This window comes from Hippocampus comes, unplaced genomic scaffold (assembly GCF_001891065.2).
Source record: "Hippocampus comes isolate QL1 unplaced genomic scaffold, H_comes_QL1_v1.1 scaffold62, whole genome shotgun sequence".
NCBI lineage: Eukaryota > Metazoa > Chordata > Actinopteri > Syngnathiformes > Syngnathidae > Hippocampus > Hippocampus comes.
In genome coordinates, this window is record NW_017806062.1 from 2,169,111 (window position 1) to 2,181,610 (window position 12,500).

The 12,500-nt window shown below is 40.5% G+C and overlaps 1 protein-coding gene across 1 annotated transcript in view; it reads right to left on the reverse strand.

The window, feature by feature from the left end:
* Positions 1-2,397: 2,397 nt before the first annotated feature.
* Positions 2,398-12,500, reverse strand: part of LOC109529841 (uncharacterized oxidoreductase YjmC-like) — a 10,294-nt gene continuing 191 nt past the window's right edge. The window contains exons 2-11 of the mRNA XM_019893330.1: positions 8,596-8,744; positions 8,119-8,307; positions 7,231-7,292; positions 7,101-7,154; positions 6,918-7,016; positions 6,191-6,326; positions 4,973-5,091; positions 4,178-4,273; positions 3,884-3,994; positions 2,398-3,081 (exon numbers count right to left, since the gene is read on the reverse strand). Of these exons, the coding sequence (XP_019748889.1) occupies positions 3,016-3,081; positions 3,884-3,994; positions 4,178-4,273; positions 4,973-5,091; positions 6,191-6,326; positions 6,918-7,016; positions 7,101-7,154; positions 7,231-7,292; positions 8,119-8,307; positions 8,596-8,744 (1,081 nt within the window). The 3' untranslated portion in view covers positions 2,398-3,015. The remainder of the gene's footprint in view (positions 3,082-3,883; positions 3,995-4,177; positions 4,274-4,972; positions 5,092-6,190; positions 6,327-6,917; positions 7,017-7,100; positions 7,155-7,230; positions 7,293-8,118; positions 8,308-8,595; positions 8,745-12,500) is intronic.

Here is a 12,500-nt window from a genome sequence, read left to right on the forward strand (position 1 = left end):
CCACCCCCACCCCATCCCCCCCAGTGCAATCCAAATCAACGTGTATCCCTGTCGACCAATCACAGGCTTCATCCTGGCTGATTTCATGTTATTACCCGGCAAACAAATATCTCCCAACCCCGGCCACATAAACGCACAAACTCTTTCCCCCTACTCGGGATCAATTTGTTGAATTCTCTCCTTTTGTCCGAGGTCGGCCGAGTGTTAAAAAGACAACTAGGGTCCGAGGCCCAGTGCCAGGACTTTTGGCATGGGATATTAGAGGCCTGATCTGGGCATCTGTCATGGCCCCCCGTCTTCCCTCATGTCGCCAGAGAGCTCTCTTATTTTTTTGCGCCCCTAAGTGGTACATGAAAGAATCACTTCATTAAATGTTCAAGTGCCATAAAGTTGCAGTGGTGAAAATTTATTTTTTTATGTTTTGAATCACTAAATAATGATTAGATAGATAGATAGATAGATAGATAGATAGATAGATAGATAGATAGATAGATAGATAGATAGATAGATTAGTAATTCCAGCACAGAGTTGATATCCATACATGTTTTATTTCATTGGATTCAATTTACTCTTGTGCTGTAATTTATATTGCGCATTTCAGGTAACTCAATGGACAAAAATAAAAGGACAAAATACCGAAATAAAAGAAAGATACATTAAAGAATACAGTACAGCGTTTTTTGTGTTGCAACTGCACTGTCTGGATATGCGTTAACTATACTTTGTCTCCATCTAGCGGCAAATATTTGCATTGCAATACCAGCATCATGCGATGACAGGCACAGCACAAGAAACAGAAAGTGAATTAGTTGGGTACAGTCAGAGGTGGGTCGAATAGCCAAAAAAAAAAAATTGTACACACTTAAAAGTACTGTTACTTTGAAATAATATTATTCTCGTAAAAGTAAAAAGTAGTCCTCCAAATAATTTCTTGAGAAAGATTAAATACGTATTCAATGAAGAGCTTTACATAATTAAAAGTAAAACAGAAGAATTTAAAAATAAAAGAACGAAAGATATTTAAAGGACAAAATACCGACGTAAAAGAAAGATACATTAAAGAATACAGTACAGCGTTTTTTGTGTTGCAACTGCACTGTCTGGATACGCGTTAACTATACTTTGTCTCCATCTAGCGGCAAATGTTTGCATTTGCAATACCAGCATCATGCCATTCCAGGCACAGCACAAGAAACAGAAAGTGAATTAGTTGGGTACAGTCAGAGGTGGGTCGAATAGCCAAAAAAAAAAAAACTGTACACACTTAAAAGTACTGTTACTTTGGAATAATATTACTCTCGTAAAAGTAAAAAGTAGTCCTCCAAATATTTTCTTGAGAAAGATTAAATACGTATTCAATGAAGACTACTCAAGTACTGAGTAACTGATGAGTAACTTGTGATGGTAATTTTCCCACCCACCAGAGCAAAAATAAATTAATAAAACTTAAATATTGCTGTGCAAATTCAAAAATCGTCCAACAATGTCACTGTAACTAAAACTGACTGGCAAAAATGGCTGCATGAAGAAGCTTCATGTTGACCCTGTTTATTGATCAAGTAATGGCTTTTTCGTAACCAGTTTTTTTTGATAGTTGCACTACAATAGCTGGTGTGTGTGTGGGTGGGGGGGGGGGGGGGGTGGGGGGGCCCCAACAACGAACTTGGACTGAAATATCCATTTTTTCGGCAGACACAGAAGACAGTTCATGACGAAACTGTTATTTTTCGCCCACTAAAATTTGAACGCCGACTTGATGAATTCAGACGAGCCCGCAAAAAGACTTCCTGCAGTCATATGACTGCCTTCCTCTGTTTGATTGGTGAAATGACGTCAAAGGTCACTCGTGACTACGTTTGATTGGCGAACGGCAACCGAGCAGGAAGTCTCAACAGACATCCAAAATAAATACATTAATTGATTAATATAAAAAAAGGGTCGCGCAAGCATTAATTAAAAAATGGATTTAAAAAAATTAAAGAGGGAAAAAACTTAAAAGGAGTAAAAGTAAGCTTTCTTCTCAACATTCAAGTAAAAAGTATTGGAAGTACAATTTATCCCAAAAGTTATTGAAAGAAATGTAACGGTGTAAATGTAGCGCGTTACTACCCATTCTATAGTACATACCAAAAACAAGCACTGTATGTACATGTGTTTATTTTCTTGGGTTAACTTAGAACTTCCTGTTGTGTTCCCAGTATTTTATACAGTGTATACAGTATCTGTAAACATTTATTTTCTTGCATTGTAGTTTAAACTTCCTAATGTATTCCCAATATATTATACATAGAACGTTTTGCATTGCCTGGCGCATTTGTGAAATACTGTAATGAATCAGGGAGGTCGATAAAAAAAAACCTTTATGGGAGGTCAAATGCTAAAGAATGGGGAGAAAAGTATTGCAGACTTTTTTATTTGGAAGAATAAGCCACTTGAAATCTTGCTGGCAACAATGAGCAGGGAGAGAACTTTATACAGTTTGCTGTATACTGTACATATAAAAATATCAAGTCATTTCTTCATTCGATTAAAAATGATGTTCTGTCTTCGAAACATCCCACCCACTTTCACAGTACATTCACTTATTTCTAACCGTATTGGTTCACTGTGTTGGCAAGCGATGATCGTAATCGGCTCAACTTGTATGGAAATGTTTCATCTTCATTTGCCCAGTCAGCAAGTAAAAACAGGCGAAAGGTTTCAGTGGAAAGAAAGGTGCACCATTTCTGGTCAGAGTAACATGTTCCACAACGCAAGTGTGTCAGGCATACTAAATACTCCGCCTATAATTGCCAGTTGGGAGAGTGAGGATGAGCGGTTTGTATAATGGATGGATGGACATAACATGACTAAATGTGCCTAAAACGTAACTTCACATAGTCGTTCATTTGTCGTGGACTTTGTCTTTCGACACGACAGATATAATTGCTTTCATTTGGTCGCCGTATATGCTAACCAGGCTGTTGGCATGCTCAAAAGAAGCCGAAATGATCTTCAACTTGTCACTTGTCAATCTACTCTGGAATGATTTTGTCACAAGGCAACAGAGGACTGACGCCCACTCTCTTGGCGCATTCATTCTGAAAGGAAACAAAGAAATGCCAGAGTTAGAACAAAGTATAGAAACAATCCACTTGTGTAAATTTCAATTATCCTGAGACAAAAGGAAACTGCAGCTGTAATAAAAGAGATTCTTCCATTTAATTTCAAAAATCAACTCACTCTTGAACACAACTTAAAATGGCTTTACTGCCTTGTCCCTCCATTTTGATCATCAATTTAGTGGTCGTAATTCTGAAGTTGTCTCTCAAAACCCAACAAACAATAAACAGTTATGAAGAGAACGTTCTCAGCCGGAATGGCGTGTGACCAACGCCGAGTGTTTCTGCAGTTACCCCTGAACTCCAGCAAGTGGCGGTGTTGTTCACAAAAAGCGAGCTATTCTGGGGGCGGTGACATTTGGATTTATTGAATACTGTTTACTTAAAATATTGTTTAAATGTTTATATTGAAGATTGTTTATTTTAATGTATTCAAATGTATTTGTTATTTCATGTTTCATAACCATGCTCGAATTAATCTCAACTCACTGTTATGTTTAGTGCACATGAAAAAAAAAAAATCCATCCGCAGCTCTAACAAAGTGTGGTACATCATTAATATAAAACCGAAAGCACAATCTACAATAATAAGAATAAGAATAAGAATAAGAATACCGATTGTGTGATATTATTAAATATTATTATTATAAATATATATTTTTTCAATTAGAAACTCAAATCAACTCAACTCAAATGTATTTATACAAACTCCTGCAGTGCCTCCACTGTGTGATAACAACGCGATGATGCTGATTTTTGATTGGGACATGCTTGCTCCTACCATGTAATTGACGACATTGATGTGGTATGAGATGCCGCCTAGCTTCTCACACTTGGCGATGTTGGCCCTCTCGGGATCTCCGGCAGTCAGAACAGGAGCGTCGGGATCAGCCTGCAGTACAAAAACAACAAAAGTGTATTCATTTTGTTCTTTCTTTTTAGATGTGTTTCATTTCCAAATTGCTTTCATTTTCATATTTATTCACATGTTAACATTTTATATCTTGTTCATTTTTGTTTGTCTGTTTCCTGCCGCCTCTCCCAGGTCCTGATGCCCTTGAACTCAAGCACTCACAGGTTCTAGTCCTCTCTGAATGGCCAAGAGGTCCGCCATGCGGGTAGTGAACCCGGGAGCGAAGTTCTCTGGGTTGATTGCCACGAAACACTGACCCTGCGAAACACACACACACACACACACACACACACACACACACACACGCACACACACACACACACACACACACACACACACACACACACACACACACACGAGCCACTTGGTTATGATGCTGAGGAGTTCAATGGCCCAAAACAAATAGCTAAAACATTCATTGGGTTAAAGCAACATGACATAGGTTGAATTTGCTTAACCCTGACATACTGCTCATTTTCCATACGGACGGACTGTACACGCAGCCAGCTTTGACTGTACACGTAGCCAGTCTTAGTTCCTCAGTAAGCTGCATTAAAAATATTAATTCTCTGAAGAGGATAAAGAATATACGCCCATTTTTCTTCATATAATCCACACTGGCATAGTCAATTTTACTTGACAAACTGAACCCATTTACACAACTTTGGACCACCTGTACAAAAGTCCAACTTTTGACAAATATTTTCATCTTTACGTATTTTTGGTCACTTTATGAAAAAAATATTTTTAAAAGTACTGACATATAAGGTGTTTTTATTGCTGTCAGATGTCAAGAATGTAAACCAAAAGGTATGTCGGGGTTTTCGGTCAATGGTTTTCGCAACAGAAATCACAAAATAGTCTACAGTTCGTGCCATTTTCCTTCCTCGGTTACAACATCAAACGGGAGTGAGCCTCAATATTCCAAGTAACACTGTAGAAAACTGGACCACTTACCAAGTCTGCAACCCTGTCGGTCACTTTCCATGTGCGGACGTGGTTGCTGTATTTGGCACCAGCCAGAATACCGCAGAACACCTCCACCATCATTCCAAGTCCGTAACCTTTGTACCCACCTGGACAACAACAACACACACACCCACAATGGTAAACTTCAGTTCATTTCACACTTCACTAGGTTCACACAAATGTGGTTCAATAGAAGGAATGGACCAAAGTGCCTTTTAGACTTTTAAAAATGCTCACGTAAGGTGGCCATTTAACATTGTGTTTATTTTTACCATACCAATAAAGTAATTGATTTGCTTCCTTGTTATTATTCTTTGGCTAAACAGCCATTTGGAAAGCTTCCACATACTACATAAGCTGTTCTTCCTGGCTGAAAATGGACAGTTGGTAGCTGTGGGCCGGACCTCCAAAATTGGCTCAGGAATGTTGTGAAATTTCAGCCCCCAAAGTTTCACATACCAACATGAAATTTGGTAGGCTCAGCAATCATGAGGAGACCCACAAAAAAAGTCTCCAAAAGATACGCCTAAGAAGACATGGGAAACCTGCGATTGTGGTTTGAATGGACATGTGACACGGGCTAATTTTGGCCGTTTCCAGAGATCTTTGAAAAGTTGACTCCTCCCAGAGTTTTTGCCTGAGTGCAACCAAATTCGAACCATGTATACTAGACAGACGCGCAACATTAAAATGCAAACGTTTTGGATTTTAAAATTTGTGTGCAGGCGAAGCATGTTGGCAAAGCAAATTTTCAGCTCATGAGCGTTTCAAATTTCGCTTAGCATCATGACATTTGGTGAGCTTTTCTATCATGAGTAGACCCACCAAAAAGTCTCAAGAACACATGTCGGAAAAGCAACGGGAAGTCTGTTATTTTGGTTTAAACGGCCGTTTTGGGATCATTTTGGTCACTTCAAGGCAAATCCGATCTGTCCTTGTGCTACTAAATGCAAGCAAGCCACATACACCTGACAGATGGGAAACACTAAAGAAAAGTTTGTGTCTTTGCCGTGGCGTATGGCAGGAGGATGGTGTCAAAGTCACATCATGGATGGGCGGCTACAAGACGATGATTGATGATGAAGTCCTGTTTATTGCTTATTCAGATTATGCAGGTGTGTAAGTGACATAAGGATTTTTTTTTTTTTCCGCCCAAGTGCTATTCATGCCATTAATAGTAACGGCAGTCAATAAAAGTGTGCAGACCTGTGGCCTCGCTGCCACCGATGGGAACCAAGCCGCCTCCGTTCAGAACTTGCTTGGGGTCGGCGGTAATCTTGCCGTGGGCGTCGCAGCCCCATCCCTCCGGGATACTGTCACCACGACGCTCGTGCAGCTCCACCTGTGTACATATGCAGCAAAAATGCGTCACGCCAAACACAAAGATGTGCCCTAGGGAAGTCAGGAAGGAACACCAGTGGAAATTTTTTGTCGTAAGGCAAGAAAAAAAAGGCAGTGTCAGTTTGGAACCTTTAAATATACGTTAAATCGGGTAGTTTTAATCCCAAAGAGTTGTGAAGTGAAAAGGAGGACATTTGATTTTTGACCTGGCCCAACTGTATTGGTTACTGTGAAGAGAATATGTCCCAAAAGTGCATGGCAATCGTTTAGCTTTTAATACTCTCAAGGTAATATTTTACATTTATAATGTAATTTTTAAAAAATAAATAGAACTATAAAATTCCGGGACCACCTGCATTAGTCGCAGGTCTGCTTCACGCAACGTTTAAGGACTTTGTAAGCTTCAATGTACCGTGCTGTGACTCCAAATTTTTCTTCAAAATTGATGTTGTTTATTATTTGTTAAAGTTAGATAACACTTTGTCGACAGAACTTAAATATTTTAAATATTATCACTCCCCCCCCCCCCCCCCCCCCGATGTAAATCATTTGCCTTTTCTACGCTGTTCCAATTTGGACTCGCTGTACTCACTTTTCCAAGGGCGACTGCGGACGTCGCCATGTCCAGGACGAAGCTGTCACCATCTTTGGACGGAGCTGCCACACTGAGAGGGTTGGTGCCTAAGGTGCACTACAAACAACAGCTCGACTAAATCAAGACACGATATGAAATAATCGACTATATTACGGGAATACAGTACAAACGCTCACTCACCTCTTTCCCGCGGGTGGGGACCACCAGTGGGGACGTGTTGGTGAAGGACATTCCCTATGTTGGAATCATGAGCACTTTGTTTAGATAAACCCGAGACAGCAGTTGGACTTTGAGACATTTTTAAACTCACAATCATGTTCTCCTTCAGAGCTTGCATGGCGTAGTAGCCGGCGATGCCATAGTGATTGGAGCCTACAACAGACATGTCGAAATTATTGTCCATTCCTTATGAGGGGAAAATATCAACATAACATTGGATGATAGCGGTATCTGTTGTGGTGCAGATAAATTGCTATAGTACCAGATAATCTCAACATTTTGGCTGTTTGACGTCCAAGAGTGTCCACTTGTTGACATTTCTATGTCAACGAGTGGCATTCACATTATCTAATATGAATGTCTTTATTCGTCCTGGGTTACAGATGAAGGATTACACACTCAAGAGGAATTGAATGGAGTTACTACCCCATACGTTTTCAAGGTTTGTGCAATTTGACTTGATTGTGTCATGACAATATTGAAGTTTCTGTTGTTTTTTTTTTTAAATACAGCATAAGTCACCTGTTTATTGTTTAGTTTAACAAAACAGCTAACACAGCTAGCATGTACTATTGAGCAAAAACTAGCATTAGCATTGGTTTTCAATCCTGTTTCCGTAATTACAGCAACACCTGAAATGAATTATTAGTGCATTCAAACAAAATGTAACTTCCTTTATTCAGTAGTAAAGGATTTATTCAGCAATTATTTTTGATGACGTGCTAATTGGGTTCCTGGGTATCGACAACAGGACTGCTCCAAACACGCCAAAATAAATGATATCGCGAATAATATCTCCTGAAAAGTGTACCGTTAATGGTTAAGTAGAAAGAAATCAAAAATATTATTTATTAGCTGCTTTTCTTGCAAATGTGATCCACCCCCCCCACACCCTTCCACCCAAAAAAAAAACTTGGTCCTCCAACTCAGGCGTGACCCATTAAACAATAAAAACAGTTTTTCTTTTCAGGCTTCTCACCGTGCGCCACCACCCAGCCGATGCCTACTTCTTTGGCCTTCTTGATGGCCAGATCCATGCAGAAGTTCCCCACCACGGGGCCCAGGAGGTTCTTCCCGTTCACGAGCGCCGTGGCTGGACTCTCCTTATCGATGACAGGCTCCCCATCCTTGGCGCAGATTCCCGTCTGAATGTCTTTCACGTACATATCTGTCCAAAAAAATAGCACAAAATGCAATTTCAAGACTGATGATGGTTGATTTGTGCGCGGGATGTGTGCCTTAGGGGGCGTGGCCTCATGAGTGACATCAAGAGTTGGTCTGTGTGTGAGCATCTGGGTGTGAGTTACGGCCTACAACAGCTCGCTGCAAGTGGTCTCATTTTGTATTTCTTCTATTGAGTAAATGGATGAAAGTGCTGTGCTCTCCTTGCCCATATATGAAGGCATAACAATACCAATATCAAATGTGTAGAGCGGTTGCGCTCGGCTAAACTGACCCATCCTGTTGAGCCCGTGGCTGTAGTGACCCCTGTGGTCGCCCTCCACCAGAACCTCTGCCAGGCTGCGGGCATGATGCTGCTTTGTGCCCACCGCGACCATGCACCTCTCGATGAAACTCTGCACCTCCTTCTGGCTAATCAAACACCTACACACAATGAGAGAGACAGAAGTTCAACGCTAGAAATGTTCCAACCTGAAACGTTTTTTTCAAACGGGAGTGCATTGGGTTAAAAAAAAAAAAAAAATGACTGACTGCAACGCAATGTACATCTGCAGTGCTGCAATGTGTCCAAAAAGATGATCACGCTGTTACATAACATTCTCACTGGAAGTCATCAGAGCGTTTACAGCAACTACTTTTGTTCTTTATAGCTGGTGTGATTCTAATCATAGAATGGTAGCTGGAGGATCATCGCGCATCGGATGACGTGCGTCGGACAGAAAGGACTCTTTCTTTTGCTTTTTACGCCGTCCAGCAATGCAGTCACATGAAAGCCCTCAAAAGTGCATTTGACCTTGGTCGGTTATCAGCAACAGAATTTCCCATTGACTTTGAAATAAAATGGCAACTAGGCAAAAGTTTTCGTAGCATTGTGGGCCCTATTTTTGTGCCCAGTGCAACTCTTGCACAAAGTGCAATCTAGCTGTGCATATGGGAGGAGCTTTATTTTTTTTAATGTATTTTCATAGATGGGCCCAAGTAGAAATGCCATTTGCGCCGTTGTGGGAGTGAACACAACCAACTTTTTTATTTTTTTTTTATGTATTTTCGTAGATGGGCCCTAGTAGAAACACCATTTGCGCCGTTGTGGGAGTGAACACAACCAACTTACTTCGTGATTAATGAAAGTCCAAGTAGAAGATTTACGAGCTCAAAGTATATTTATAAGGAGCTGCAAGAAGATCTTCACTTGCGGATCATGTTAAGTTGGGCGGGGCGATCACAGATCACCGTTGTGAAGTGGGCACTTGGAGACCGCCTTAGACCCCAATTGTTCATTCCCAATAGCTGGGCTGTGTTTTAAAAAATAAGAGAAAACGCTGCAAGAAGATCACCGTTAGGAAAGTGGGCACTTGGAGACCGCCTGAGACCCCAATTGTTCATGCCCAATAGCTGGGCTGTGTTTTAAAAAATAAGAGAAAACGCTGCAAGAACTACTTTGTTTAGGTGAATAAATTCTTTGAAGACTCAAAATTGTCTATAAGTGTGACTGTGAATGGCTGTTTGTCTACAGGCGTCCTGCGATTGTCCGCCGTTAGTCAGCTGGGATTAGCTCCAGCTCAGCTGCGATCCAACTTGATGATAAAAGCTATTTAGCCTCTTTCTGGAATGACTTTTTGCAGCCTTCTTATTGCTCAAATAGTCTCTTTGTTTATCTCAATTTGTGGAAGGACATCTCGCCGCGAGCTTCAGGCCTTATCGCCTTTGTCCGACTTTCCCAATGTTTTTTTTTTTTTTTCTCCTTCTCTGGTCTTAACGTTCCACAAAAACATTCCCGATGTGGGCTCTGCGTCAAGAGGTCATAAAACGCCTCTGCTCTCTCCCTGCCGTCACATGCTTGACAAACGCCAGTTCTCTTGATCTGCACCAGATGCAGCCTGTTATGTCACGAAGAAAAAAAATAACATTTGAAAGATAAGCGCTCTCAAACAACAGCAAAAAAGACAACAAAACAAAATAAAAAAAGCACAAAAGTGCTATTAAGCAACGCAACGGAATCTCTTGAGATCTTTCCTCCTCCGTTCGTCTATTGTTTTTGTCGACCTTTTAGGGGTGCTTGGGAATGTCGTAAATTTTAGGAATGCGCACAATCGCATCCAGATGTCGACTGTGGCGAAAGTTGGCAACGACGAGAGCACATCGTTTTCAAGAAAACATTGCGTTCTGCACCGTTTCCTCTTGTTTTTTTTGAGCCAACTGGTAATCATGTGACTTTCTGGTTTTGCTTATTAGCTCATTGAGTTTTCAATGTGAAGAAATCAAAACAATGCGCTAAGGAGTGATACAAGGAGTGTCATTTTTTGCTGAGAAAACTCCAGAAAGAAAGAAAAACACACCCCATCTTCCTTCAATTGTGAGTTTTATTTTTTTGTGGAGCGCCGCCAAATAAGACTGGAGCTGCTGCTTTGTATCGAGTTGATGAAAGTATCACAACAGGGTTTTTGGGCGTTGGGAGTTGAAGTCGTTGCATGTGGTTTTGATTTTGAACGCCTCGCATGAAGGGAGCAAACACACGGAACGCACAAACGTGTACGTGTGTAACATGAGCGCTAGCAGGATGTTTTTTTTGGGGGGGCGGGGGTTGGGGGTCATGAGCGTCCTAACGCATAACAGCACTTGTGGCACGACGAGGGTCCCAGTGGAAACTTATGCAATATCTTACGTAAGTCAAGAGGTGAAGGCTCACTGACTCATTTTATGGTTTCGCATACAGGAAGTGAAATACGAGTAAAGAACAATGACTGTGTTAGTATTTGCTGAGGAAAGGGTGTGACCGTATTCCCCCCCCCCCCTCCTGACCCCCTACCCTAATTTGCTCCTAATTAGTGTCCCTCAGCGGACATTACAAAACAAAAAAAAAAAAGCTTCCCCGCAAAAGCGCTACTCATGCTAGCAATGGTAATGCTAACAATAGCTTTTTTTTTTTTTTACAGTGATAGTATGTGACAAACTACACATACTTTGTTTCTTTCTTTCAGTTATCAGAACGTTTTTAACAACTTTTTACTTTTTCTCCAGACATTTGAAAACAGCTATTGTTACATTTCACACCTTACTTTGTCAAAATACGTTTTTCAACCTCGTGGATGAGAACACGACATTAAAAAAAAAAAAAAAAGGACGGAACTATACTATCGTCATATCTGAGAATCGTTTTTTTTTTTTTTAAATTAAAAGACAGGTTAATACAGGAGATCAGTTTGAAAGGTGTTTGTAAAATGTTGACCCTCTCATGGATCTTCAGTACCCGAACCAAACCTAACGCAGTGATTCACAAACAAGCGGTACACCAGCTCCCTCTAGTGGCATGCAAAAGAATCACTGAATTAAATGTTCAAACGATGCATAACGCTACACTGGCTCAAACTTTTTATTAATCCAGTAAATTTTATTAAACTTTTAGGAACAGCATATTTGTATTTGATCTTTTGCAAAGGTTTGTTTAGCTATGTGCATTTTTTTTGGTTGAACTTTTATCAGCATCCATTTTAATTTAAGTGCTATTTTTTTTTTAACTTTCCTATTTCTTAAGCTCAATGTTACTGTTCAAACTCTGCATAAGCGAATTTCTGTTTGTTGGCAAAGCGTCACTACACTAGCTCACATGGCCTGCCTCTCTGACAGTGTGGACGAAGAAAGAACTTTATTACGAAGCCACAAAGAATCAAAAAGATCAAAGTAACTTTGGTACGTAACAAACAACACTCAAACTATTCGATGATCACTTAGGCCCACTGTGCTACTCTTTAATGTGTTGGTGCTTGGTGTGGAAAGTTTGACAACCACTGACCTTTCTCATGTATACATTCGATACATGCTCTGAGGGAAGTGATAACATTGCCAACCATGCATAGCTTTGTCGGGGCAACATTTGATCACACGGAGGTCGTGCGGGTGTGCCTCATGCTGTCAAACAGGGCGTAACCGGAGGTAACGCAACACCCAAAGACTTCAGTTAAGTCGTAAAATTCGAACAAGGACAATGTGTGTGCACAAGTATGCGCAGACATGAGCGGAGGAAGCAGAAATGGGGAAGTTTGTATGCATAAAGCATCAAAATGAAACCACCATGCATGTTAATATTTTTACCGTTCAGGCTAAAAAAAAGAAAAGAAAAAAAAAAAGCTAAATTGATTAAAATCCAAATGCAGGAAATGAGCAGTGATTACATGCGTGCGA